General features: G+C 44.3%; 2 protein-coding genes across 18 annotated transcripts in view; one reads left to right on the top strand and one right to left on the bottom strand.

The window, feature by feature from the left end:
* Positions 1-12,999, bottom strand: part of LOC134810661 (ectonucleotide pyrophosphatase/phosphodiesterase family member 7-like) — a 33,710-nt gene extending 20,711 nt beyond the window's left edge. For 2 of the 3 annotated variants that reach the window (XM_063816136.1, XM_063816134.1), the window contains exon 1: positions 9,064-12,999. In XM_063816136.1, the coding sequence (XP_063672206.1) occupies positions 9,064-9,304 (241 nt within the window). In that variant the 5' untranslated portion in view covers positions 9,305-12,999. The remainder of the gene's footprint in view (positions 1-9,063) is intronic. The other variant, XM_063816135.1, reaches the window with a different exon arrangement.
* The window catches only part of LOC112207929 (putative glycosyltransferase ALG1L2), a 205,815-nt gene that overhangs the window by 141,293 nt on the left and 36,971 nt on the right, over positions 1-27,551 (top strand). The window lies entirely within an intron of this gene.

Below are 27,551 nucleotides of genomic sequence, written 5' to 3'. Positions count from 1 at the left end.
GGACCCGTGGCTTGCTTCTAATCTATACCTATGGAAAAGTTGAAGGGATTTTGCAGATGTAACTAAGCTCCGAATCCATTCACTTTGAGTTAATCAAAAGGGAGATTATTCAGGGTGGGCCTGACATCTTCAGGTGAGATCTTCAATGAAGGTCTGGAGGAGAGAGACTCCTTCCTCCTGGTTTTTGGTTTTTGTTTGTTTGTTTTTGACATGGAGTCTCACTCTGTTGCCCAGCCTGGAGTGCAGTGGCACGATCTCGGCTTACTGCAACCTCTGCCTTCTGGGTTCAAGTGATTCTCCTGCCTCAGCCTCCAAAGTAGCTGGGATTACAGGCGTGCGCCATCATGCCCGGCTAAGTTATGTAGAGACGGGGTTTCACCATATTGGCCAGGCTGGTCTCGAACTGCTGACATCAGGTGATCCACCTGCCTCGGCCTCCGAAAGTGCTGGGATTACAGGCGTGAGCCACCATGCCTGGCTGGTTTTGACGAAGCCAGCCACATGAGTTCCACAGTTGCATGGAAATAAATTCTGCCAACAACCATGTGAGGTTGGGAGAAGACCCCAAGCCTCATATGAGACACTAATTCCAGCCGACACCTTGATCACAACCTTGTAAGAACCTGACAAGAGGACACAGCTAAAGCTGCACCCCCAGACTCCTGACCCACAGGAAAGGAGAGGGAATAGATGGGTGTTTTAAGCTGCTAAATGTGTGTTGATTTGTTATGCAGCTTAGAAGATGAATACATCATTCCATTTTTTAAAAATCATAAGCTAATCACACCATTCGATATCTTTTTTTTTTTTTTTTTTTTTTTTTTATACAGAGTCTCACTCTGTCGCCCAGACTGGAGTGCAATGGCGCAATCTTGGCTCACTGTAACCTCTGCCTCCCAGGTTCAAGTGATTCCCTTGCCTCAGCCCCCCAAGTAGCTGGGACTACAGGCAAGCACAACCACACCCAGCTAATTTTTATATTTTTAGTGGAGATGGAGTTTCACCATTTTGGCCAGGCTGGTCTCAAACTCCTGACCTCAAGTGACCTGCCTGCCTCAGCCTCCCAAAGTGCTGGGGTTACTAACATGAGCCACCGCACCCGGCCTGACACACCATTCAACTTTAAGGAACTTCCAGGTGCTGTGGTCACGCCCCTCTTGTGTGGCATGCAGGTGGGGAGAGATGGGTTGGAAGATGACTGGATGGGGGCATGGAGCTAGGTGAGAAGAGGAAAAGTGTCTTGAAGGAAGTAAGTCCCTTCAGATAAGGGAGGGAGAAGCTTGATCAATATGCAGACTTTCACAGTCCTTCAGTCCTGGGGATATTGGTGGAGAGACAGGTCTTGCCTTACATTTGAGAGTTACCATCCCAGGCAGAGGCCCTACTTCCACCTTCTTGCAGGTGGGGCTGGCGAGCAAATACTTAGAGGAGAAACGAACACCCTTTGTAAGCATGTGAAAAGTTTCTGGAGTGGAGAGATGATGAAGCAGGATATTTGGAGTCAACAGCCAAAGTTTTTATTTTATTTTTTATTTTTTATTATACTTTAAGTTTTAGGGTACATGTGCACAACGTGCAGGTTTGTTACATATGTACACAAGTGCCATGTTGGTGTGCTGTACCCATTAACTCGTCATTTAACATTAGGTATATCTCTTAATGCTATCCCTCCCCCTTCCCCCGACCCCACAACAGGCCCCAGTGTGTGATGTTTCCCTTCCTGTGTCCATGTGTTCTCATTGTTTAATTCCTACCTATGAGTGAGAACATGCGGTGTTTGGTTTTTTGTCCTTGCAATAGTTTGCTGAGAATGATGGTTTCCAGCTTCGTCCATGTCCCTACAAAGGACATAAACTCATCATTTTTTATGGCTGCATAGGATTCCATGGTGTATATGTGCCACATTTTCTTAATCCAGTCTATCGTTGTTGGATATTTGGCTTGGTAACAAGTATTTGCTATTGTGAATAGTGCCATTATAAACGTACGTGTGCGTGTGTCTTTATAGCAGCATGATTTATAATCCTTTGGGTATATACCCAGTAATGGGATGGCTGGGTCAAATGGTATTTCTAGTTCTAGATCCCTGAGGAATCGCCACACTGACTTCCACAATGGTTGAACTAGTTTACAGTCCCACCAACAGTGTAAAAGTGTTCCTATTTCTCCACATTCTCTCCAGCACCTGTTGTTTCCTGACTTGTTAATGATCGCCATTCTAACTGGTGTGAGATGGTATCTCATTGTTTTGACTTGCATTTCTCTGGCCAGGGATGATGAGCATTTTTTTCACGTGTCTTTTGGCTGCATAAATGTCTTCTTTTGAGAAGTGTCTGTTCATATCCTTTGCCCACTTTTTGATGGAATTGTTTGTTTTTTTCTTGTAAATTTATTGGAGCTCATTGTAGATTCTTGATATTAGCCCTTTGTCAGATGAGTAGATTGCAAAAATTTTCTCCCATTCTGTAGGTTGCCTGTTCACTCTGATGGTAGTTTCTTTTGCTGTGCAGAAGCCCTTGAGTTTAATTAGATCCCATTTGTTAATTTTGGCTTTTCTTGCTATTGCTTTTGGTGTTTTAGACATGAAGTCCTTGCCCATGCCTATGTCCTGAATGGTATTGCTGAGGTTTTCTTCTAGGGTTTTTATGGTTTTAGGTCTAACATTTAAGTCTTTAATCCATCTTGAATTAATTTTTGTATAAGGTGTAAGGAAGGGATCCAGTTTCAGCTTTCTCCATATGGCTAGCCAGTTTTCCCAGCACCATTTATTAAATAGGGAATCCTTTCCCCATTGCTTGTTTTTGTCAGGTTTGTCAAAGATCAGATGGTTGTAGATATGTGGCATTATTTCTGAGGGCTCTGTTCTGTTCCAGTTGTCTATATCTCTGTTTTTGTACCAGTACCATGTTGTTTTGATTACTGTAGCCTTGTAGTATAGTTTGAAGTCAGGTAGCATGATGCCTCTAGCTTTGTTTTTTTGGCTTAGGATTGACTTGGCAATGTGGGCTCTTTTTTGGTTCCACATGAACTTTAAAGCAGTTTTTTCCAATTCTGTGAAGAAAGTCATTTGTAACTTGATGGGGATTGCATTGAATCTATAAATTACCTTGGGCAGTATGGCCATTTTCACGATATTGATTCTACCTACCCATGAGCATGGAATGTTCTTCCATTTGTTTGTGTCCTCTTTTATTTCGTTGAGCAGTGGTTAATAGTTCTCCTTGAAGAGGTCCTTCACATCCTTTGTAAGTTGGATTCCTAGGTATTTTATTCTCTTTGAAGCAATTGTGAATGGGAGTTCACTCATGATTTGGCTCTCTGTTTGTCTGTATTGGTGTATAAGAATGCTTGTGATTTTTGCACATTGATTTTGTATCCTGAGACTTTGCTGAAGTTGCCTATGAGCTTAAGGAGATTTTGGGCTGAGACAATGGGGTTTTCTAGATATACAATCATGCCATCTGTAAACAGGGACAATTTGACTTCCTCTTTTCTTAATTGAATACCCTTTATTTCCTTCTCTTGCCTGATTGCCCTGGCCAGAACTTCCAACACTATGTTGAATAGGAGTGGTGAGAGAGGGCATCCCTGTCTTGTGCCAGTTTTCAAAGGGAATGCTTCCAGTTTTTGCCCATTCACTATGATATTGGCTGTGGGTTTGTCATAGATAGCTCTTATTATTTTGAGATATGTCCCATCAATACTTAATTTATTGAGAGTTTTTAGCATGAAGGTTGTTGAATTTTGTCACAGGCCTTTTCTGCATCTAATGAGATAATCGTATGGTTTTTGTCATTGGTTCTGTTTATATGCTGGATTATGTTTACTGATTTGAATATGTTGAACCAATCTTGCATCCCAGGGAGGAAGCCCACTTGATCATGGTGGATCAGTTTTTGATATGCTGCTGGATTCGGTTTGCCAGTATTTTATAGAGGATTTTTGCATCGATGTTCATCAGGGATATTGGTCTAAAATTCTCCTTTTGGTTGTGTCTCTGCCGGGCTTTGGTATCAAGATGATGCTGGCCTCATAAAATGAGTTAGGTAGGATTCCCTCTTTTTCTATTTTTTGGAATAGTTTCAGAAGGAATGGTTCCAGCTCCTCCTTGTACCTCTGTTAGAATTCGGCTGTGAATCCATCTGGTCCTGGCCTTTTTTTGGTTGGTAAGCTATTAATTATTGCCTCAATTTCAGAGCCTGTTATTGGTCTATTCAGAGATTCAACTTCTTCCTGGTTTAGCCTTGGGAGGGTGTACGTGTCGAGGAATTTATTCATTTCTTCTAGATTTTCTAGTTTATTTGCATAGAGGTGTTTATACTATTCTCTGATGATAGTTTGTATTTTTGTGGGATTGGTGGTGATATCCCCTTTATCAATTTTTATTGTGTCTATTTGATTCTTCTCTCTTTTCTTCTTTATTAGTCTGGCTAGCGGTCTATCAATTTTGTTGATCTTTTCAGAAAACCAGCTCCTGGATTCATTGACATTTTGAAGGGTTTTTGATGTCTCTATTTCCTTCAGTTCTGCTCTGATCTTAGTTATTTCTTGCCTTCTGCTAGCTTTTGAATGTGTTTGCTCTATGCTTCTGTAGTTCTTTTAATTGTGATGTTAGGGTGTCAATTTTAGATCTTTCCTGCTTTCTTTTGTGGGCATTTAGTGCTATAAATTTCCCTCTACACACTGCTTTGCATGTGTCTGAGAGATTCTGGTACGTTGTGTCTTTGTTCTCGTTGGTTTCAAAGAACACCTTTATTTCTGCCTTCATTTCATTATGTACCCAGTAGTCATTCAGGAGCATGTTGTTCAGTTTTCATGTAGTTGAGTAGTTTTGAGTGAGTTTCTTAATCCTGAGTTCTAGTTTGATTGCACTGTGGTCTGAGAGACAGTTCGTTATAATTTCTGTTGTTTTACATTTGCTGAAGAGTGCTTCACTTCCAAATATGTGGTCAATTTTGGAATAAGTGTGGTGTGGTGCTGAGAAGAATGTATATTCTGTTGATTTGTGGTGGAGAGTTCTTTAGATGTCTATTAGGTCCGCTTGGTGCAGAGCTGAGTTCAATTCCTGAATATCCTTGTTAACTTTCTGTCTCGTTGATCTGTCTAATGTTGACAGTGGGGTGTTAAAGTCTCCCATTATTATTGTGTGGGAGTCTAAGTCTCTTTGTAGGTCTCTAAGGACTTGCTTTTTGAATCTGGGTGCTCCTGTATTGGGTGCATATATATTTAGGATAGTTAGCTCTTCTTGTTGAATTGATCCCTTTACCATTATGTAATGGCCTTCTTTGTCTCTTTTGATCTTTGTTGGTTTAAAGTCTGTTTTATCAGAGAGTAGGATTGCAACACCTGCCTTTTTTTGTTGTTTTCCATTTGCTTGGTAGATCTTCCTCCATCCCTTTATTTTGAGCCTATGTGTGTCTCTGCACATGAGATGGGTTTCCTGAATACAGCACACTGATGGGTCTTGACTCTTTATCCAATTTGCCAGTCTGTCTTTTAATCGGAGAATTTAGCCCATTGACATTTAAGGTTCATATAGTTATGTGTGAATTTGATCCTGTCATTAAGACGTTTGCTGGTTATTTTGCTCATTAGTTAATGCAGTGTCTTCCTAGCCTTGTTGGTCTTTACAATTTGGCATGTTTTTGCAGTGGCTGGTAATGATTGTTCCTTTCAATGTTTAGCGCTTCCTTCAGGAGCTCTTGTAGGGCAGGACTGGTGGTGACAAAATCTCTCAGCATTTGCTTGTCTGTAAAGTATTTTATTTCTCCTTCACTTATGAAGCTTAGTTTGGCTGGATTTGAAATTCTGAGTTGAAAATTTTTTTCTTTAAGAATGTTGAATATTGGCCCCCACTCTCTTCTGGCTCCTAGAGTTTCTGCCAACAGATCAGCTGTTAGTCTGATGGGCTTCCCTTTGTGGGTAATCTGACCTTTCTCTCTGGCTGCCCTTAACATTTTTTCCTTCATTTTAACTTTGGTGAATCTGACAATTATGTGTCTTGGAGTTGCTCTTCTTGAGGAGTATCTTTGTGGTGTTCTCTGTATTTCCTGAATTTGAATGTTGGCCTGCCTTGCTAGGTTGAGGAAGTTCTCCTGCATAATATCCCGCAGAGTGTTTTCCAACTTGGTTCCCTTCTCCCTGCCACTTTCAGGTACACCAATCAGATGTAGATTTGGTCTTTTCACATAGTCCCATATTTTTTGAGGCTTTGTTCATTTCTTTTTATTCTTTTTTCTCTAAACTTCTCTTCTTGCTTCATTTCATTCATTTTATCTTCCCTCACTGATACCCTTTCTTCCAGTTGATTGAATCGGCTACTGAGGCTTGTGCATTTGTCACGTAGTTCTCGTGCCTTGGTTTTCAGCTCCATCAGGTCCTTTAAGGACTTCTCTGCATTGGTTATTCTAGCTAGCCATTCGTCTAATTTTTTTTCCAAGGTTTTTGACTTCTTTGCCATGGGTTCGAACTTCCTCCTTTAGCTCGGAGTAATTTAATCATCTGAAGCCTTCTTCTCTCAACTCATCAAAGTCATTTTCTGTCCAGCTTTGTTCCATTGCTGGTGAGGAGCTGCATTCCTTTGGAGGAGGAGAGGCACTCTGATTTTTAGAGTTTCCAGTTTTTCTGCTCTGTTTTTTCCCCATCTTTGTGGTTTTATCTACCTTTGGTCTTTGATGATGGTGACGTACAGATGGGATTTTAGTGTGGATGCCTTTCCTGTTTGTTAGTTTTCCTTCTAAGAGTCAGGACCCTCAGCTGCAGGTCTGTTGGAGTTTGTCTGGGTGTCAGCAGTGGAGGCTGCAGAACAGCAGATATTGGTGAGCAGCAAATGTTGCTGCCTGATTGTTCCTCTGTAAGTTTTGTCTCAGAGGAGTACCCGGCCATGTTAGGTGTCAGTCTGCCCCTACAGGGGGGTGCCTCCAGTTAGGCAACTCGGGGGTCAGGGACCCACTTGAGGAGGCAGTCTGTCCATTCTCAGGTCTCCAGCTGCATGCTGGGAGAACCACTATTCTCTTCAAAGCTGTCAGAGAGGGATATTTAAGTCTGCAGAGGATTCTACTGCCTTTTGTTTGCCAATGCCCTGCCCCCAGAGGTAGAGTCTACAGAAACAGGCAGGCCTCCTTGAGCTGTGGTGGGCTCCACCCAGTTGGAGCTTCCCAGCTGCTTTGTTTACCTACTGAAGCCTAGGCAATGGTGGGCGCCCCTCCCCCAGTCTTGCTGCCACCTTGCAGTTTGATCTCAGACTGCTGTGGTAGCAATGAGTGAGGCTCCATGGGTTTAGGACCCTCTGAGCCATGCGTGAGATATAATCTCCTGGTGTGCCGTTTGCTAAGACCCTTGGAAAAGTGCAGTATTAGGGTGGGAGTGACCCGATTTTCCAGGTGCCATCTGTCACCCGTTTCTTTGACTAGGGAAGGTAATTCTCTGACCCCTTGCACTTCCTAGGGTGAGGCAATGCCTCACCCTGCTTGGGCTCATGCTCGATGCGCTGCACCAGGTGTCCTGCACCCACTTTCTGACATTTCCCAGTGAGATGAACCCAGTACCTCAGTTGGAAATGCAGAAATCACCTGTCTTCTGCATCGCTCACGCCAGGAGTTGTAGACTGGAGCTGTTCCTATTCGGCCATCTTGGCTCCACCCCCGCTGTTATGATTCTTACACAGAGTCCTTTGCTTTCCAGCAGCCTCCTCTTCCTCCATTTTAGGTTGGAATCCCTCTATTTTAGTGGCCACTGGGATTCTGAAACGACCAGGTCTTTGTCTCAGAGACCTCACACATGCTCTTCCCTCTGCCTGGAACACTTTTCCTTGCTCTGGTCCCCTGAGATCTTTTTCAGCTCAACTGCCCCATGCTCAGAGACCCCCTTTCTCCCTCTCTAGTTTGAAGGCAGTTTACCCCTGTAGTCTGTGCCTGAAAAACTTGTTTTCCTCCTTGATGCCTCCTGAGTTGTCACGGGATGTATGTGCCAGTTTGGGTGTCTGGTGTCTGTCTCCCCGACTGGACTGCATGCTCCTGGTGAGCTGGAGGGACTGGACTAGCACAGGCCAAGGCCCTCGGGCTGGAGGGAGCAGGGCAGAAGGCACAGGCAAAAGGCCTTTGTGATCCGGAAGGAAGTGAAGGAGAGGGAGAGAGATGAGAGAGGCTGACAGAAGATGGGCCAGGGGCCAGGCTGTGTGGGATCTTTTGGGCTACAGAACGACATTTCAATTCTTATGTAAGAGAACCAGGACACCATTGGAGGGTATGAGTCACCTCATCTAACTGAGCTCTGTAAATGTCAATGTTTTATTATTTTTATACAATTATTTAAAAGTGATTTTAGTTATTTACATTTTTATTTTTATTACTTTTTCTTTTTTTGAGACAAAATCTTGCTCTGTAGCCCAAACTGGAGTGCAATGGCATGATCTCGGCTCACTTCAACTTCCACCTTTTGGGTTCAAGTGATTCTCCTGTATCAGACTCCCGAGTAGCTGTCGTTATAAGCATCTGCCACCACGCCCAGCTTATTTTTGTATTTTTAGGATAGGCGACGTTTTACCATGTTGGCCAAGCTGGTCTTGAACTCCTGACCTCAGGTGATCCACCCGCCTCAGCCACCCAAAGTGCTGGGATTACAGGGGTGAGTCACCATGCTCGGCCTTATTTACTTTTTTAAAAAAGATCAGGCCAGGAACGGTAGTTCATGTCTCCAATCTCAGCACTTTGGGAGGCTGAGGCGGGATGATCACTTGAGGCCAGGAGTTCAAAACTAGCCCAGGCAACATAGTGAGATACCCCCTGCCCCAATTTCTAAGACAATGAGAAAATTAGGCATAGTAGCTTCTCTGTATCCCCAGCTACTGGGGAGCCTGAGCTAGGGAGGACTGCTTGAGACCAGGAGTTTGAGGCTCCACTGAGCTGTGATTATGCCACTGAGCTACAGCCTGGGCAACAGAGTGAGACCCCGGAGCCGCCCCAGCCTCCCTAAAGCTGACCGAGTTTTTGCTTCTTATCACAGGGAATGACGGACGCTGGGGCTTTGATGGGCATCGGGTGAAATGGGCAGAGTGACGCTTACCTGGCATGGCAGTGAAGTGGGACGGGGAGGTCATTGTGACAAGGGGCGGCATGAGGTACTTGGCCTTGACGCCCTCCCCGGCCAGACGGTCCCTGTTGGGGGTGTCCACATCCTGATCGTAGTCCCAGCGGAAGCCCTGGAAGGAGATCGGCAGCAGTTGTGAGTGCTCTTCTTCCCTGGGAGGGGGTGGCCGCCCAGCAGGACAGGTGGTGGCAGCAGCAGCTGGAGGGCACCGAGCCATGTCATCCCACGAGCACCTGTCATGCACTCCTCACAGAGTTCTTGGGTTTCTCCCTCTTTAGTCCGTTGTTGAACAAAGTCCACATTAATAATTCAACCCAGCTCTGTTGTGGGACAACAACCTGGAGTGTAGCAAGGTGCTGCATATTTGCAGGACAGTATGAAAGCATTCTGGGGATGGATGGGGGATATGGCTGTAGAGTGTGGTGGATGCACTTGACAGCACTGAATTTTTCCTTTGAAAATGGCTAAAATAATAGATTTTGTATGTATTTTACAACAATAAAAAATCAAACTGGCCGGGCATGGTGGCTTACACCTGTAATCCCAGCACTTTGGGAGGTCAAGGCGGGTAGAACATTTGAGGTCAGGAGTTCAAGACCAGAGTGGCCAACATGGAGAAATCCCATCTCTACTAAAAATGCAAAAATTAGCCAGGCGTGGCGGTTCATGTCTGTAATCCCAGCTACTTGGGAGGCTGAGGCAGGAGAATTGCTTGAACCCGGGAGGCGGAGGTTGCAGTGAGCAGAGATTGTGCCACTGCATTCCAACCTGGACGATGGAACGAGACTGCATCTCCAAAATAAATAAATAAATAAATAAACCACATGAAATATTTTGGACTCTTATACTAATTCCAACATTTTGAAGATCTGGGGAGAACAAACTAGATTGGTGCTTTCCTTGGCTTAGTATGTTCTGTTTTTAGAGGGAGAGCAAATTATTGCTCACCAGCACTATTAAAATAGCTACAACAGGATGGGCATGGTGGCTCACACCTGTAATCCCAGCACTTTGGGAAGCTGAGGTGGGAGGATCGCTTGAGCCCAGGAGTTCAAGATGCCAGCCTGGGCAACATGGTGAGACCCTGACACTACCAAAAAATACAATGACAACAACAAAAATAGCTAGGTGTGTTTGTGTGCATCTGTAGTCCCAGCTACTTGAGAGGCTGAGGTGGGAGGATTACTTGTGCCCAGGAGGTTGAGGCTGCAGTAAGCCATGATTATGCCACTGTACTCAGCCTGGGTGACAGAGTGAGACCCTGTATGGAAAAAAAAATTAAAAGCTGCAGTGGACTCAGTGATCATGAGGCCAGGCACTGTATACATATACATCATCTCATTTAACTTTTTCTCTTGTTTAAAATTATTTTTTCCTCTAATCCGCATGTTGATCGACATTTTTTTTAATCCTAGGAATTAGTTGAAAATTTTGCATAAGAATTAAAAATTGCCTGGCCTGATGGCTTACACCTGTTATCCCAGCACTTTGGGAGGCTGAGATGAGAGAATCACTTGAAGCCAGGAGTTTGGGCCTGTCTGGGCAATAAAGCGAGAATGCAACTCTATAAAAAAATTAAAAAAGCTGGGTGTGGTAGGGTTCACCTGTAGTCCCAGCTACTTGGAAGACTAGGTGGGAGGATTGCTTGAGCCCAGGCGGTAAAGGCAGCAGTGAGCTATGATTGTGCCATTGCACTGCAGTCTGGGTGATGGAGTGAGACTCTATCTCTAAAATAAATGAATAAAATTGTGGTATAATATATGCAACATTTATCATTTTGTGCATCTGAAAGTGTACAATTCAGGGACATTTTGTACATTTATCATGTTGTGCAATTATCACCACTACCTAGTTTCAGGGCTTTTTCAACACCTCAGTTGGAAGCCTCATATCCATTCAGCAGTCACTCTGCATACCCCCTCCTGCAGCCCTTGGAAACCTCTCGTCTACTTTTATCTCTGTCGATTGGCTTAGTCTGAACATTGCATATAAATGGAATTCTACAATATATGACCTTTCATGTCTGCTTCTTTCACTGAGCATATTTTCAGCGTTCATCCATATCACAACATGGATAAGTTTTATTTTCTTTTTAGACCCTATCTAAAAAGAAAAAAAAATTGTGAAACAAAAACAAAAAGAAAAAAATATATAGGATGGAGATCAGATGAGTCCTGCAAAGTTTATAATATTTACTATCTAGTACTTTACATAGAAGCTTGCCTACCTCTGAATGATATGCAGGTACAGAGATGACATTTATCTTGGCACTTATAGAAAGACCTATAAATTGTATAAAGACATCATCATTGGATTTCCAGTAACAAGAAGTGGCAAGACATGACGGTGGTCCAGGTGTTCAGGTGAAGTGTAGGGAAGGTCTTGTCTTGACGAGGTCGGATGAGACCCAGATGAGATAACCCCATTTCCCCTGCTGAAATTGCCTGAGAATTTCATTCCAGTTATTTGCGTAGGTTGATTCTTTCGGTGGGGGTGGGGTTGGGGAGGAGGTGAAGTGTCAGGTGAGTTCTATTTTGTATTTGCACAACTTGGCTTTCTTTTTACTTGGTGTGGTGTTTTGCTGTATGAGGAATTTCATAGAATTTTGTGATGAGTATGCAGCATAGTGGTTTGAATCCTGCCAGGCCGAGGGTCATATCTCAGCTCTGCAACTCATTATCTATGATGCCTTGGGGCAGGTCCCATAACTCTCCAAGCCTCTGTTCTCTATTCCATAGGGTTGTGAGGTTCAGATGAAATAATGCATGCTGGCAGGAATGGTTACTGCTCATGGGATTTCCATCTGCTCCCCGTATTCCCCAGGCCCCCTGTAGTTAGATGGATCCATGCCAGGGTCCAATGCTCTATAAGTGGAGGTCACTGATATCACCTCTACTCTACAGCTTTTGAGGGCTTGGGAATAACCATCTCATTCTTTCATCTCCTGGTGCAGTAACTATGGGAGAATCCTTACATTAAGATGGTAGAATTTCCATCATTCTAGGTCTTTGAGTGGCCATATGGAGCACACCATACCCAGCCAACCCATTGTGGACATGGAATGTAAGAAATCAACCTTGATTGCTAAGCTGCTGAGACTCTGGGGTTAATTTGTTACTGCAGCATAACCTAGTCCATCCTGATGCATGCAGCATGCAAACCACTTATGTTGACCCTTAGTCATGGTAAGTGCTCCACAGATGTTGGTTACTTTCGGTAGGAAGCTAGATTGCCTCGAAAGTTTTATTAGCTGATCTCATGATGCCAATGTTGCTATTTTGTAATTGGATAAATTGGACTCGGCTCTCCTTCCAGCATGTGGGAGAGAAAGATGACTGAGAGACAATAAGGCACTATTATCTTCAGTTTGTGTCCTTGGATACCCTTGGTGGCAATGAGCAATGCATGACCCTCTGAGAAAACTGGACCTAAAGGAGAATGGGAGGTGATACCAGAATTGGGAAAGTCCAAGGCCCCAGGCATTCCCTGGTCTGGAGACAACTTTGAGTCCTTGGTGGGAAGATTCTCCAAGGGAACATAAATGCTTCTACTATCTAGTTTGTCTCTTTGAGAATTAAAACTTTTTTTTTCATTCCAGTAGCTTTTGGGGTACAGTTTGGCTCTTTGAGAATTGCATACTAATTAATTTTAGGGGCCATCTGTACACATCTCTATATTCCTGAAACATGGTAGAAAAAGCCAGCAGTCAGGCGACAATCTACCATGACCACTAAAATATCCCCAAAGTAAACACTAGATGTGATCCACTAGGTTTAGTGGAGGTGGCTGGCTCGAGAGTTGATTATATTTATTATTGTCACTGTGGTGATTATGGCCACAACATTGTGATACGTATTGGTCTTCTTTTGGTGAGTTGCAGTTTGGAAGGAATAAATCCATTTTTTTTTTTTTTTTTTTTGAGTCTTGCTCTGTCACCCAGGCTGGAGTGCAGTGGTGCCATCTCAGCGTGCTGTAAACTCTGCCTCCCAGGTTCAAGTGCTTCTTCTGCCTCTATGGCCAGGCTGGTCTTGAACTCCTGACCTCAGGTGATCCACCTGCCTCAGCCTCCCAAAGTGCTGGGATTACAGGCGTGAGCCACCATGCCCGGCCCCATTATTCATTTAACCAGTATCTATTGAGCACATTGGGTGTGGTGGAGGATGAACTGAAGGGGAGAGAGGAAGCCTCCTCCTGCCACTATGTTTTCAAGTTGTCCTAATACTCCACCATGACACGCAGGCTTGTGGGTCCCAGAGCTCCAGAAGCATCTCCCGACCACAACATCCTGACCCAGATTCTACTGAAAAATACGCGAGTCTAGGAGAGCCATCTCTGACACTTCCCTTCTTTTGAACGGCTGATCTGTCAGTCATGGGGAGCCCTTATGAAAGTGCAGTGTGTTTTGTGAAATTTGAGGTTGATCAAAGAATACCATTAAACTTTGTTAAGAAATCTACATATTGATGACATATGCAGTGGGGTGGAGGTGGGGAAATTCCCAAATACCTTTTAGGAATTATCTCAGAAGGAGGTAATAGTCAGAACTCTTGGTTGTCAGTGACAGAAACTCGTCTTACTAGTCTGGAGTGGAAAAGGGATCATGTTTTTCTCTGCATTCCCCAACCCCAACCCCAAGTAGATCCTGAAAGAGGGACAGGATTGCAAGTGGATTATTTAGGAGATGATTCCAGGGATCACCAATAGGGGAGTGAGGAATTGACTCATGGAAAGGCAGGAGGCCACACAGGGGGCTTCAATGAGCATCTTACCACTCCAGGCAACTAGGATTTGACCCCACTGGGGACCTCTGGGAAGTGATGTGGAATACATTTCAAAGTTGTTCCATCCAGGGGGCAAAGATATTGAAACATTTAGAGCCTGGCTCCCATCCGTCACTGGCTGTGGACTGGTCCCAGGGCATCAACTCTCTGGCTTTGCTTTCTTCTTCTTCTTTCTTTTTTTTTTTTTTTTGAGACATAGTCTTGCTCTGTCACCCAGGCTGGACGGCAATGGCATGATCTCGGCTCACTGCAACATCTGCCTCCCAGGTTCAAACGATTCTCTTGCCTCGTATTCCTGAGTAGCTGGGATTACAGGTGCCTGCCACCATGCCTCACTAATTTTTTTTTATTTTTTGTAGAGACGGGGTTTTGCCATGTTGGTCAGGCTGGTCTCGAACTCCAGACCTCGTGATCCACCTGCCTCGGCCTCCCATTGTTGGGATTACAGGAGTGAGCCACTGCGCCTGGCTTCTGTGGCTTTTCTGACATACTCTATGCCTGACTTTGAGAAAGCCCTCAGGTGAAAGTCTTGGTTGTATGCAGTAGCAAGCATGTACTAGAATGATGAAAACCAAGGGGCTTACCACAAGATCTCTCTCTCTATCTCTGTCTCTAGCTTTGTCTGCATACTGGCTTAATGTCTTCTTACTCAAGCCTTTTCTCCATAAGGCGGGAAACGTGGCCACAAAAGCTCCTGTATTTCTCACTACACACAATTCCTGTCATCACAGAGAATGATTAACTTGGTCTAGTTTCAGTTTCGAAAAATATTCAAGGAAAGAATTCTGATTGGCCAATTTAGGCCAGATGCTCATCCCTGAACCAATCAACTGAGGACAGAGGGGTGGAGTCATTTGAGAACATGGCAGCCCCCATGAGAGCCACATGACTGGAGTAGGAAGTGTGAGTCTCTATAGAGGAGAGGGCTGCTAGGCTGAAAAGGCAATAGATGTCTGCAGTGAAAGGAATAGATCAGGAGATACATTCTGTTAAACCTGTTAATTATTTGAAAAAAAGAGAAACTTTCAATATACTGTCACAGTATATGTGAGCCGGTGGCTCACGCCTATAATCCCTGCACTTTGGGAGGTTAAGGTGGGCAGATCAGAGGTCAGGAGTTCGAGACCAACCTGACCAACATGGTGAAACCACGTCTTGTGCACCTGTAATCCCATCTACTCAGGAGGCTGAGGCAGGAGAATTGCTTGAACCAGGGAGGCGGAGGTTTCTGTGAGCTGAGATCATGCCACTGCCCTCCAGCCTGGGCAACAGAGTGAGACTCCTCAAAAAAAAAAAAAAAAAAAGTTACATTGTAGTTCCCTCAGCATGATTTATCAGAAAGGAAAAACTTACAATATGCGTATTTCCTATGCACAGGCTACTGCTATGAATTGAAATTCTTAAATTCCAAAGATTAATTAAAATGTTTCTCAAGACACATAAACTGTTAGAATCTGCTTATAATGAGGCTGAAGTTGAGTAAGAAGAGAACTGGCATTTAGGATACTAATTTTCTTCTGTCGAGTACTGTCAAGTTTTGGTTCTGCCTGGAAGTAGATGCACCTCAAGGGAGGGTTGCATGTAAAGCTGTGTGTGTGTGTGTGTGTGTGGTAGTTTCCAAAGATGGGTATAACTTTCTGCAAATGCTCGTGCAGTATAATTGAACCAATCTTTCCTTTAAGAGGTAGAGTTTATACTCCTCTACAAGAATCTGGGCTGCCTATGACTTGCTTTGGCCAGTGGAATGCTGCCAAAGTGATGGTGAACAACTTCTAGCCGTGAAAGGAAAATAAACCTTGGGGCCTCAAGATCAGTAAGCTAGGCTGGGCTCGGTGGCTCACGTCTGCAATCCCAGCACTTTGGGAAGCTGAGGCGGGCAGATCACCTGAGGTCAGGAGTTCAAGACCAGCCTGGCCAACATGACAAAACCCCGTCTCTACTAAAAAATATGAAAATTAGCCAGGCGTGGTGGCAGGCGCCTGTAATCCCAGCTACTTGGGAGGCTGAGGCAGGGAAATTCTTTGAACCCTGGAGTTGGAGATTGCAGTGAGCCGAGATCGTACTACTGCACTCCAGCCTGGGCAACAGAGCGAGACTCTGTCCCCCCTCCCAAAAAAAAGTTACTAAGCTAAAGAGAAAAGTCAAGCTGGGAACTGCTTAGGGGAAACCTGCCTCCCATTCTATTCAGTCACCCCTTTGCTCACTGAGATAAACGTATATGTGATTGCCTCATTTGGAGAGGCTAATCAAGAACTCAAAAGAATGCAACCATTTGTCTCTTAACTACCTATGAGCTGGAAACCCCTTCCCTTTTTCTCACCTTCACCTTCACCTGGAGTTGTCCTGCCTTTCCAGACTGAACCAATGTATATCTTACACATATTGATTGATGTTTCATGTCTCTCTAAAATGTATCAAACCAAGCTGTGTCCCTACCACCTTAAGCACATATTGTCAGGACCTCCCGAGGCTGTGTCACAGGCATGCGTCCTCAACCTTGGCAAAACGAACTTTCTGAATTAACTGAGACCTCAGATTTCTGGGGTGCAAATAATCTTAGGCCTTGAGAGCCCTCTGGTAGTTTCCATATTTTTGCCCTCTTGGATGCTGGCACCAAGCAAACCTTGGCTATCCTGCTTAAAGGGACATTTGGAGAGGGGTTCTGGAGGGCAAGGGGCCACATGGAGGAAAACAAGGTTCCCCGGCTGACAACCAGCACCAACTGACAGGCACATGCATGAGGCCGTCCTGGATGCTCCGCCCAGCTGGCCCTCCAGCTGCAGGTAGCCACACAAATGAGCCCAGGTTAAACCAGCCAGGAAGTCCCCATGCAACTCACAGGGTCCTGAGCAATAATGGCTTGTGGTGGTTTAAAGTTTCTAATTTTAGGTGCAATAGGTAACTGAAACAGCCCACAAGGGTGTGAGCCTGTGGAGGGTGCATTTCCCACCTGCTGAAGCTTCTCATTTCCCAGGATCCAATCCAGATAAGACTCCTGTTCTCAGTGTCCTTGATGGAAATGGCAATGAACTTTTGCAGATTGGACCATCTCGGGAATCCCAAAGATCGGAAACTATTTTCTTTCTCAGAATCTTCCACACAGTATTGAGCCTTAGGAATTTCTAAGAAGGATCTGGAATGAAAAAAAAAATCTTTTGAAAAGGTATTTGTATAGCTTCACTTCAGCAAGATTCATGGGGGGTATTAGACTAAGTGCTGGTATTAAGCCAAACCATGTTTTTCAAAGACTCATCTGGCCTCAAGATTGGCAGGATCAGAGTGGCCTCCCAGGATCTATCCCATCCTCAGAAGAGTTGGTTCAACTGGCATGTACCCAGATCTCTTTGAGCTACGATGATACTCCCTTGAGCCAAAGGCTGCCACATCACATCTCCTTTAAGTCCCCCTAAGTACGACCCCAGAAGTATTGACAAAATAGTGCTATTCCTGAAGATTTCAGGAGGACATAAATGAAGAGATTAAACTGCAAGGTACCAAAACTTCCATCTTTGCTAAAGACCCTCATCCAGGCTGGGCACGGTGACTCACGCCTGTAATCCCAGCAATTTGGGAGGCCAAGGCGGGTGGATCACCTGAGGTCGGGAGTTCAAGACCAGCCTGACCAACATGGAGAAACCCCATCTTTACCAAAAATACACAATTACCCGGGCGTGGTGGCACATGCCTGTATTCCCAGCTACTAAGGAGGCTGAGGCAGGAGAATCGCTTGAACCTGGGAGATGTAAGTTGCGGTGAGCTGAGATCGTGCTATTGCACTCCAGCCTGGGCAACAAGAGTAAAACTCCATCTCAAAAACCAACAAACAAAAAGCTCTTATCCAATGGTCATGCCACTCTATCTGGCCATGTAATTTCTCCTCCTGGCTTTCTGTAGCAACAGCCTTCTGGGGAACCTCACTCTGCCTTTCAAAACCCCTTCACCTTGTACCCTTCATCAGCAAAGTACTTAGCTCAACATGTGTGCCTCTGGGGGTACTCATCCACATGCCATTTCAGGATATTTCCAGCAACATCATCTTCACTACCTCAGGATGGCATTTTAGAGTGGATTGCATGCCTGCTGGATGTGTTGTACTTGAACGAGTTAGAGAAAATGCCACACTTTGAGACAAATTGTCTGTTCATTTAGCCGACGGCTAAGAAATGGCTAACGTTTTAAGTTCTCTCGGCCTCGAAGAAGGGGATAGATTTTCTTTTATACTTTGGTTTAGAAAGGGGAGGGGGGTCTAGTTAAAACAATTTTACAGAAGTAGGCAAAAAAGTTAAAAGGATAAATTGTTGCAGGAAAGTAAAGAATTCTAGTTCTAGGGGCTTTAAGACTATTATGAGGTGATAAAAGCGGGGCTTTGGGCGCTATCAATTGGACGAATTCCTGGGAACTGCGGATATTGCTCGCCACAGTATCTTATCAGTTAATTGCATTCTTCGATGTGCTGGGAGTCAGCTTGCACAAGTTAAGTCCTTGAGGAAGGGGCTGCCAGTGAAAGAGCCAAGATGGAGTCTCTCTGGCTCTCTTAGCTAAGGGAGAGTCAATTCAGATGGAAACAATGCTAGGTGATTCAAAGAAAGGGAGAGTCTAAGAACAGGGTTAGTAAAAATAAGGTTGGGCATTACATTCCTCACTTGTGTTTTTGGGGAATCAAATCGTTGATTTTTCAGTTATAACAAGGGGGTTATATTGAGTCTTAAGATACATAAGTTTGACAGAAGCTATGCGTTGTTTTACAAAATTAAGAAACTAATTTAATATACAAGGTCCAAAAATTAAAACTTAATAGTAGGACGGGGAGGGGGTCTGTCTAACTTAGTAATTAGAATAGTTAGCTCTGGGTTCTAGTTGAACATGTTTTGATACTGGGGGATGTTATTTTCTTGTTCTTGTTGGCGCTTATCTAGATTTTCTTGCACTTTCTGGAGTGTATCTTTTATGACTAAGAATGGTGGAGGAACAGTTAAATCAACTTTGTCAGGGTGTTTCTGGAACATAGGGTTACTTAGATCAGTTAAAGGCCTGATTGGCTTGGGTGGGCTTTATGAGACTAGGGTTTTTTTTGGATGGTGAACATAGACTTAACATTAAATCCTGGGATATAAAATCTTAATCTTCATGACATGCCATGATACTATTGAGTTAAATTAAGGTCATGGCCAGTTATAGTAAGAGGATTACAATTTTTTCTAGTATATAATTTAGGATGAGAAGCATGACTTATGGAAAGAGTTGAAGATCTGGTTGATCTTTTAGAGTAGGTGGCTAAAGTTACACATGTCTAATCAGGGCAGAAAAACTGATAAGTATCTTGACAGCTAGCATCAGGGTGATTTCCAGGGCAGAGGTAAAAGTCAATATTTTGGAGTCTTTTTTCTGCACTTTTGGAGCTTCTACACTTAGTTTGGCTGTTGGAGTGTCTGAATCTTGCTGAAAGGTCGACACTTCCTGCTCCTGGAACTGGCAGATTGTGTTGCTTTTCATGGGTATGGGCTGGCTTTGGGAACAGTACAAATAAGTCAACTGCAAAGGAGACTTCCTTGGAGGTACTGGCCTTCTAAGTGGTGTTTGCAAATACACGTCCTGTTGTGAAAGAGGTGAGGAGAAAGGAGTAGGAAGGCACAGAGGATGTAACGGGCAAAAACAAATAAGTGGGGTAGATAAAAAGAATGAATCTAATGGCTTCACCTAACTTAGGTGCAGTTTTAAGGGGACTGACTTAGACCTGGCGACTTATGTTTTTAGCTGGGCTCTTTTGGCCTTTTTGATGCGGGAGTGATGAATGTAAGCAGGAATGCCGTCTACTTTCAGAGCACTTGGCGTCGTGAGGATGACGGTGTGAGGTCTTTTCTAAGCAGGAGTGAGTCTTTCTTTTTGGAACTTTTTAACAAACACTAGGTCTCCTGGCTGGAACGAATGGCAGGACTTTGGTCAGGAATTGGATTGGGATGGGCTCCTGGAACAAGTGGCAGGAGAATATCTTGTACCTGTTGGAGAGACTTTAGGTACTGTAATCAATTAGTTTGTGATATTTCTGCTAATTTGGCATCTGTTAGCTTAGGCAAGATAGGTGGTGCCTTATTATACATGATTTCAAAAGGTGAGAAATTAGCCTGGTAAGGGGTGCACCTTACTTTAAGTAGGGCTAAAGGAAGGAGACTTACTTAATTTACACTGTTTTTTTAAGATTAATTTTGTAAGAGTGTTTTTTAGGGTGTGGTTCATGCGTTCTACTTGCCTGGAGCTCTGGGGTTGATAGGCACAATGGCGCTTCTGTTGAATGTTTAACGCCTTACTGACTGACTGAGCTATAGGCGAGGTGAAGGCTGCTCTATTATCAGACTTTATGGCAGCAGGCAGCCTATATTGAGGGATGATTTCATTGAGTAAAAACTTAACTACTATGTTGGTGGTTTCATTTTCGGTAGCAAATGCCTTAGTCTATCTGGAGAGGGTGTCTACTAGTACTAGAAGGTATGTGTACTTAGCCTGGTGTGGTTTGACTTCCGTAAAGTCAATTTCTTCCTTTTTTCTTGGCGACTTTTTTCAGAGACAGTGGCCTGGACTGGGTTTAGGACTTTGTTTGGCATTTACTTGGGCGCAGGTTGTGCACTGGAGAGCTGCTTAATTTGTTAGGCTTTGAAGATGGGGGATCTTAAAATGGCTCTGGAGGAGCTGAGGTAGCTTTGCTCTTCTTAAATGGGTGGTAGACTGTACGTAACTGATTAAAGTTTCTTTAAGAGTTCAGGGTATGAAGATTCTAGAGTCAGGAAGAATCTACTAACTTTCCTGATTTTTATTGGCTCTCAGATCCGAAGCCCGTTGTTGTTGTTGTTGTTGTTGTTGTTGTTGTTGTTGTTGAGTATACGGGATTGTCAGGCAGATCTGGCTGTGGAAAGGAGACTGTGGGCAGCAAGTTTAGAGGCGTGACTGAAAGTCTCGCTGCGACCTGAGCTGCTGAATCAGCTTTCTGATTACTATGGGCAACGGCCGTGTTTTCTTTTTGATGTCCTTTGCGGTGGATCACAGCTACCTGCTGAGGTGAGTAGCCTGCTTTCCTGGTAGATGGCTTTATGTACATGCACAGTAGCAAAGGCGTACTTGCTGTCAGTGTAAATGTTAATACGTTTATTCTTACTTTATCGGAGAGCCTGAGTGAGGGCGATCAATTCAGCCTTTTGTGCTGAGGTGTTTGCTTGTAAACCTTGAGCTTATAACCCATGTGTCTCCGTGGTAACAGCTGCACTGGCTCTTCATATTTCCTGCTTGAGGAAGCTGCTACTGTCTGTGAACATGGCAGCATCTGCCTTTTCTAGGGGCACAGCTTGAAGATCAGATAGGCCAGTTTCGATAGTTTCTAACAGTTCTTGACAGTCATGAGCAGGAATAGTGGAGTCTGAGTCAGGAAGTAGTGTAGCTGGATTGAAACACTTTGTGGGAGAGAAAGTCAAACGAGGCTGATCTAACAGTAAACTTCGATACTGCAAGATGCGAGCATTTGACATCTATTTGCCAGAAGCATTTTGTAGTAAGGTCTTTACGGCATGAGGAGCTGTAAGGGTTAAATTTTGGCTTAGAGTTAACTTATCATCTTCTTGGGCCAGGCTTGCTGTAGCCGCTACGGCTCACAGACAACTTGGTCATCTAGAGGCCACAGGATCTCGCCTCTTAGACAAATAGGCCACTGGGTGGCTTTAGGGTCTTAGAGTCTGAATGAGCACGACTTTAGCAACTCCTTGGCTTTTATGGAGATATTAGGGAGGGCTAAAGCAGGGGCTTCAGTTAATGCTAAATTAATGGGCTATTTCATTCCGTACTTCTTGGATAGATGCCACTAAAATTTTTGTCTGTCTTTTGAATGCTTTACAGCGGCCTTTTCAGCTGCCTGTGTTGCTTGTTTTTGTTTTTTAAGCTTTTGATTATCAAAAACTTTTTGGGCTATTTCTAAAAGCTGACTGATATTTATTCTAGAAAATCTTTTTAGTTTTTGGAGTTTCTTTTTAATATCGTAGGCTGCCTGAGCCACAAATGCTAAATTAAGAGCAAGGCTATTTTCGGGAGCTGCCGGGTCAAAAGGGGTGTAAATCCGATAAGCCTCCTGGAGGCGCTCTAAAAACGTTTTGGTGACTTATCGGGCCTTTGGACAACGTCGGTCGTCTTAGACAAGTTTATGGGTTTCTGAGAGGCTCTTTTAATACTTGACAGGAGATACCGGTGAAAATCGTCTAAAGCTCTCTTTCTACTTGAGGAATGTGAGTCCTGGTTAGGCCGGGTAGAGGGAAAGACATCCTCAAGGAGGTCTCTAGCTTCTTCTTCCGGTCCATTGGCTGATGTGAGGAAGTACTTTTTGGCTTCTTTTTGGATACGTTCCTTCTTTTCAGAGGTGAAAAGGGTTAAAAGCAGCTGTTGGCAATCATCTTAGGTGGGCGGGTGGGTCCGGAGTACAGACTCTGTCAGAGAGGTCAAAGCCTGGGGCTTTTCAGAGAAGGGAGGATTATGGGTTTTCTAATTATATAAGTCAGAAGTAGAAAAAGGGACACAAACTAAGAAGGGTGCTGAGCGCTCGTCACCTGGAGGGACTTGTGCCTCTCTCTGTGGTAGTAGAGGGGCTACTTCTTCCTACCACGGTCATGATTGAGAGGCAATGGGTGGCGAGCCTACAGGGGACGTCGTCGAGGAGACATGGTATAACTTTAAGGGAGAAGGCTGGTTGTAAGGCGGTGGGACTGGGTGAGGGAGACCCCCTCTTCTTCAGAGGGAGGCAGTACAGGGGAGCTGAACCGGCTGAGGGTCGAGGCGAAAACGCGGTCTGGCTTAGGAGGACCTTGGAGGTAGAATCATGAATGGCGCATGAATGGAGCCATGGAGAGTGGATCCTGACTAAACGTAGCTAATGTAGGGAAACTGATCAGGGTGGCTAGGAGTTTCTGTAACAACCTGCCACACAGCTTGAACAATTGTGAGGTTCAACGACCCTTCAGGGGCCACTTGACTTTAAACTTTGGCCATTTTATTTTGCACAGTGTCTGGATCTTGCCTTTTTTAAGGCGGACTTTATAATCCTCTGAACTGAGAGAAAAATTCTGCAGCATACATTGGAGAGGGCTTTAACTTTACAAGGCTGGGAAGAAGTGTTTCTTATTTTATTTTATTTTTTTTGAAGGCAATTTAATAAGATTTGAGCATAGATATTAAACTTAGCATGGACAGAGAAACGTATTTCTTGGGGGACTGGCGTAGTGAAAGAACAGAATCAATATGACTAGAAAGAGCAGAAAAACTTACAACAGCTAATACTACTTGCTACATTGCTGTAGCTTTAAGATTGAGGGAGGAGGACTAGAGCCAGCCTGAGATCTTCTGGGTCAGTTTGATCTAGGCATTCTTCTTCTTCTTCTAGATCTGTACTTTAAATACTTTTGGTGTCTTTATGACTTGAACGCAAATAGCTTTAACTTAGCTTTTACTTTTAAGGGTTTAAGGAGTAAGAGCAGAGCCAAGTCCTGGAGACGGTAAACTTTCTGTCGCACCGTAAAACGAGATGTGCGGGATAGGGGGCAGGGACAAGGCGGAAAAGGACTACTCGGATCATTTTTAAGTAGGGACAGTAGCCACAGAGGAACAGAGTAAGAATCTAAATGAAGTAAAGCAGTACGGGCGTACATTTCTTTACACAGTGTTCTACTTAAGGGCACTGGAAAAGTTACAGAATGACAAGAGAGGTGAGCAAGGAAATCTGCAGGGTGGCTGTTTTGAACTCACTACTGGTTTAACTTAGAGGAGGTCTAATCACTTGGACGTGGAGTATGACGATCTAAATACTTACAACTTTCATGGTGCTAGAAATCTTAATCAGGCAAATGTTTTTCACACTTGCTCTTGTAACAACACTTGACTTGCTTCTGGCAGAAAAGACAGGACTGTGGTGGCCAGCCTAAAAGATTGATGAGAAATTTAACCTCCTGTGACAAAAAATCAGCACTAAGGACTTAGAAGAAGTTTTTACTTAGACGTCTTGGGCAATATCAACGTCTTGACATGCAAAACTTTGACAACTACTAACAAGACAATAGACACTGAACAGAACAATCAATATAAAACAAACAATTGACTTTAGGGCATGTAAACAGTTATGACAATTTCTTTCTTTCTTTTTTTTTTTTTTTTTAGACAGACAAGGGGCGGGTTTCCTGTGATGGGATCAGTCAGGTGCCTGCCTGGCCGCTCCCCCTGAGGGGACTTGGGCTCCTCTTAGCATTGGCAGGCCGGTATAAACTTCCGGCTCAGATCAAGCTATGCCTGATGCTGCCTTAAGCCTTATGAGGTCGCCACGGAACCGCAGGTGAGGGCCCACTTGAACTCCGTAGCTTTCGCCGTGGAGCTACAAACTGCAGGACAAGCGCAAGCCCTTGTCCTCCCTCATTCATTCATTATTCACACAGAGTATATAACAGTTTTTTTTTTTCTTTCTTGGAGATTCTTCAAGAAACTTGGAATAAGAGAAAGATGAGAGATAGAAAAAGAGAGACAGAGAGTGACCGGTCTGCCAGAAACCAGGACTCAGTCCTCCAGCATCCTGGGATGTGAACTGAGTCAAGGGAGGGCCCCTGTCAGGGCCACTTCCCTCCTAGAAAGAAACACAGAGGTGCCTAACAGAAAACCAGGGCTCTACCTTCTAGCGTCCTAGAGAAACAGGTAGAGTGGAAAGAGGGACACCCTCATCAGGGCCGCTTCCCTCTTACTAGAACTGAAGTCAAATCTGACCTACGTGACCTCAGGGTCAGAAGTCGAGGACTCAGAGGTGGAATTTTTATGGGCACCCACACGGTTGTCGATAAGCTCTCCTCTGGAAGACGGTCACCTTTCGAGGACCTGAAATTTTTTTTTTAGGTGGCACCCCCCTACAAGCCGGCCGTGAGCCCGGAGGGAGCCCGGGTCTCGCCTGATGGCGTTTCTCGCTGGGGCCTCCAAGTGTTTTACTTGAATGAGTTAGAGAAAATGCCACACTTTCACATGAATTAAGAGTCTGCTTATTTAGCTGGTGGCCAAGAAATGGCTAACTCTTAAAGTTCTCTTGGCCCCGAAGAAGGGGCTAGATTTTCTTTTATACTTCAGTTTAGAAAGGGGAAACGGGTCTAGTTAAAAGAATTTTACAGAAGTAAAGTAGGCAAAAAAGTTAAAAGGATAACTTGTTACAGGAGAGTAAACAGTTCTAGGTCTAAGGACTTTAAGACTATTACAAAGTGATAGACGTGGGGCTTTAGACATTATCAATCGGACAAATTCCTGGGAACTGCGGATATTGCTCGCCCCGCAGTATCTTATCAGTTAATTGCATTCTTCGATGTGCTAAGAGTCAGCTTGCACAAGTTAAGTCCTTGAGGAAGGGGCTGCCAGTGAAAAAGCCAAGATAAAAGCTGTCCCCGGTGTTAGAGGTGGGGCCTGATGGGAAGAGATTGGATCATGGGGGTGGATTTCTCATGAATGATTTAGCATCATCCTTTTGGTCCTGTCCTTGCAATAGTGAGTGAGTTCTTGCAAGATCAGGTTGTTTACGAGTGTGTAGCACCTCCCTCCTTACTCTCTTGCTCCCGCTTCACCTTCTGCCATCATTGTAAGTTTCCTGAGGCCTCCACAGAAGCTCAGCAGATGTCAGTGTCATGCTCCCTGTATAGCCTACAAAACTGTGAGCCAATTAAACCTCTTTTCTTTATATATTGCCCAGTCTCAGGTATTTCTTTATAGCATGAGAGCAGCCAAATCCAGCAGCCATAGACAATATGTAGCAAATGTGCATGGCTGGGTTTCAATAAAACTTTATTGACAAACACATCTGCAAGCAGGTCAGATTTGGCCCATGGGCCATAGTGTCCCAGCGTCTGCTCTGGAATATTCTGTTCAGCCTGGATGGACATCTCTAGGTTTTTTTTTTTTTTTTTTTTTTTTTTTGAGACAAAGTCTCACTCTTGCCCAGGCTGGAGTGCAGTGGTGCAATCTTTGCTCACCACAACCTGTGCCTCCTGTGTTCAAGCAATTCTCCTGCCTCAGCCTCCCAAGTAGCTGGGATTACAGGCACCTGCCACCACACCTGGCTAATTTTTGTATTTTTAGTAGAGATGTGGTTTCACTATGTTGCCCTGGCTGGTCTCGAACTCCTGATCTCAAGTGATCCACCTGCCTCGCCCTCACAAAACGCTGAGATTACACGTGTGAGCCACTGCAGCTGCCCTCTAGGTTTTTTTTTTTTTTTTTTTTTGACCATTGCTTATTTGGTTTGACTTTCATTTTCTTCCCCATTGTGGTAGTCATTTTCTGAATGCCTGTTAGTTTGTCCATCTCTCTCCTCTGTAGTCCCTAGAGTCAGATGAACTCCTCTGCAGGTGCAATGGTGTAACACTCTCTAGTGCTGAATTTTGAGCAGGAGAAAGAGAGCAAGAGTGACCACTACCTTTGGAAACTCTGGCCTCCTGAGAATTTGGTGTCTCCTCTGCAAAGGTTGCATACCTGTTAACCCACAGGCCGGAGAGAGAGACAAGCCAGAATCATGATCTGTTGAGCTTGAGTTTAATATTTGATGAACAGAGATCACTGAGTTTTTTGATAAGAATTAGAGGGGGAAGAAATGGCCACAGAGAACAATTTCTATCTCCAGATGAGGATTCAGGAGATAATTCTGTGAACAGAACTTCCTGAGAACCGAGATGGGGGAAATCGCTGGTATTAGAAGAGTGAAAATGTCAGTAAGTATGGCTACGACTGTGCTCTTAGAGGCAAAAGAAGAAAATGAGACTGCCAGGCCTGAATAATGAGAAATCTTTGATGGAATTAGCCATGCGGAACAGACACTAAATGCATCCTCATTCTTCTCATAGTCAAAAGTTTTTGCTTAAGCTGGATGGGAAAAAGAGAATCCCATTTCACTAAGTATAAAAGAGGGGATTTTAGAGAAGGTCTCAGAAGAAAGAGATGTGGGGGTTTGGTGAAACTCACCAGAGGCTGAACCCTCTCCAGCATTACACAGGGATTGGGAGGAGCGGGGTGGCATTAGGCCAGGTGCATAGCCCAATGCTGCTCTCTCTGGACTTGTTTGCTAGCTGAGCTCATCCATTTACATAATTTTCAGTGCCATTTCTCAGCTAATGAGTCCTGAACTTTTGTCTTGAGGCTAGACTTCTCTTTGAAACAGCAGTCTTAAACACTCAACTTCTTTATTGTTTTTTCCACTTGTCAACTCATGAACACCTCAACCTTGTTACATCCAAAGCCAAACTCATGGCTTGGAGTGGTAGGTGATGGCTGTAATCCCAGTGCTATGGGAGGCTGAGGTGGGAGGATTACTTGAGGCCAGGAGTTTGAAGCCAGCCTGGAAAACACAGTGAGACTCCCTATCTACAAAAAAAAAAAAAAAAAAAAGCTAGGCATGGTGATATGCATCTGTAGGATCTGTAGTCCTGCTACATGGCAGGCTGAGGCAGGAGGATCACTTGAGCCCAGGAGTTTGAGGCTGCAAAGAGCTATGATTGCACCAATGCACTCCAGCCTAGGTGACACAGCCAAAGACCCTGTCTTAAAAAAAAAACCCAAAGCCAAACTCTCTTTTTCCTCCTCCTTCTCCGTGGGCTCTGTCCATGCCATCTCTGTTCTGTAAATGGCACCACCCCTGCTGAGCTGCTA

This window comes from Pan troglodytes, chromosome 7 (genome assembly GCF_028858775.2).
Source record: "Pan troglodytes isolate AG18354 chromosome 7, NHGRI_mPanTro3-v2.0_pri, whole genome shotgun sequence".
Lineage (NCBI taxonomy): Eukaryota > Metazoa > Chordata > Mammalia > Primates > Hominidae > Pan > Pan troglodytes.
Note: the sequence above shows the minus strand (reverse complement) of the source record. Positions and strands in the feature narration are given on the sequence as shown.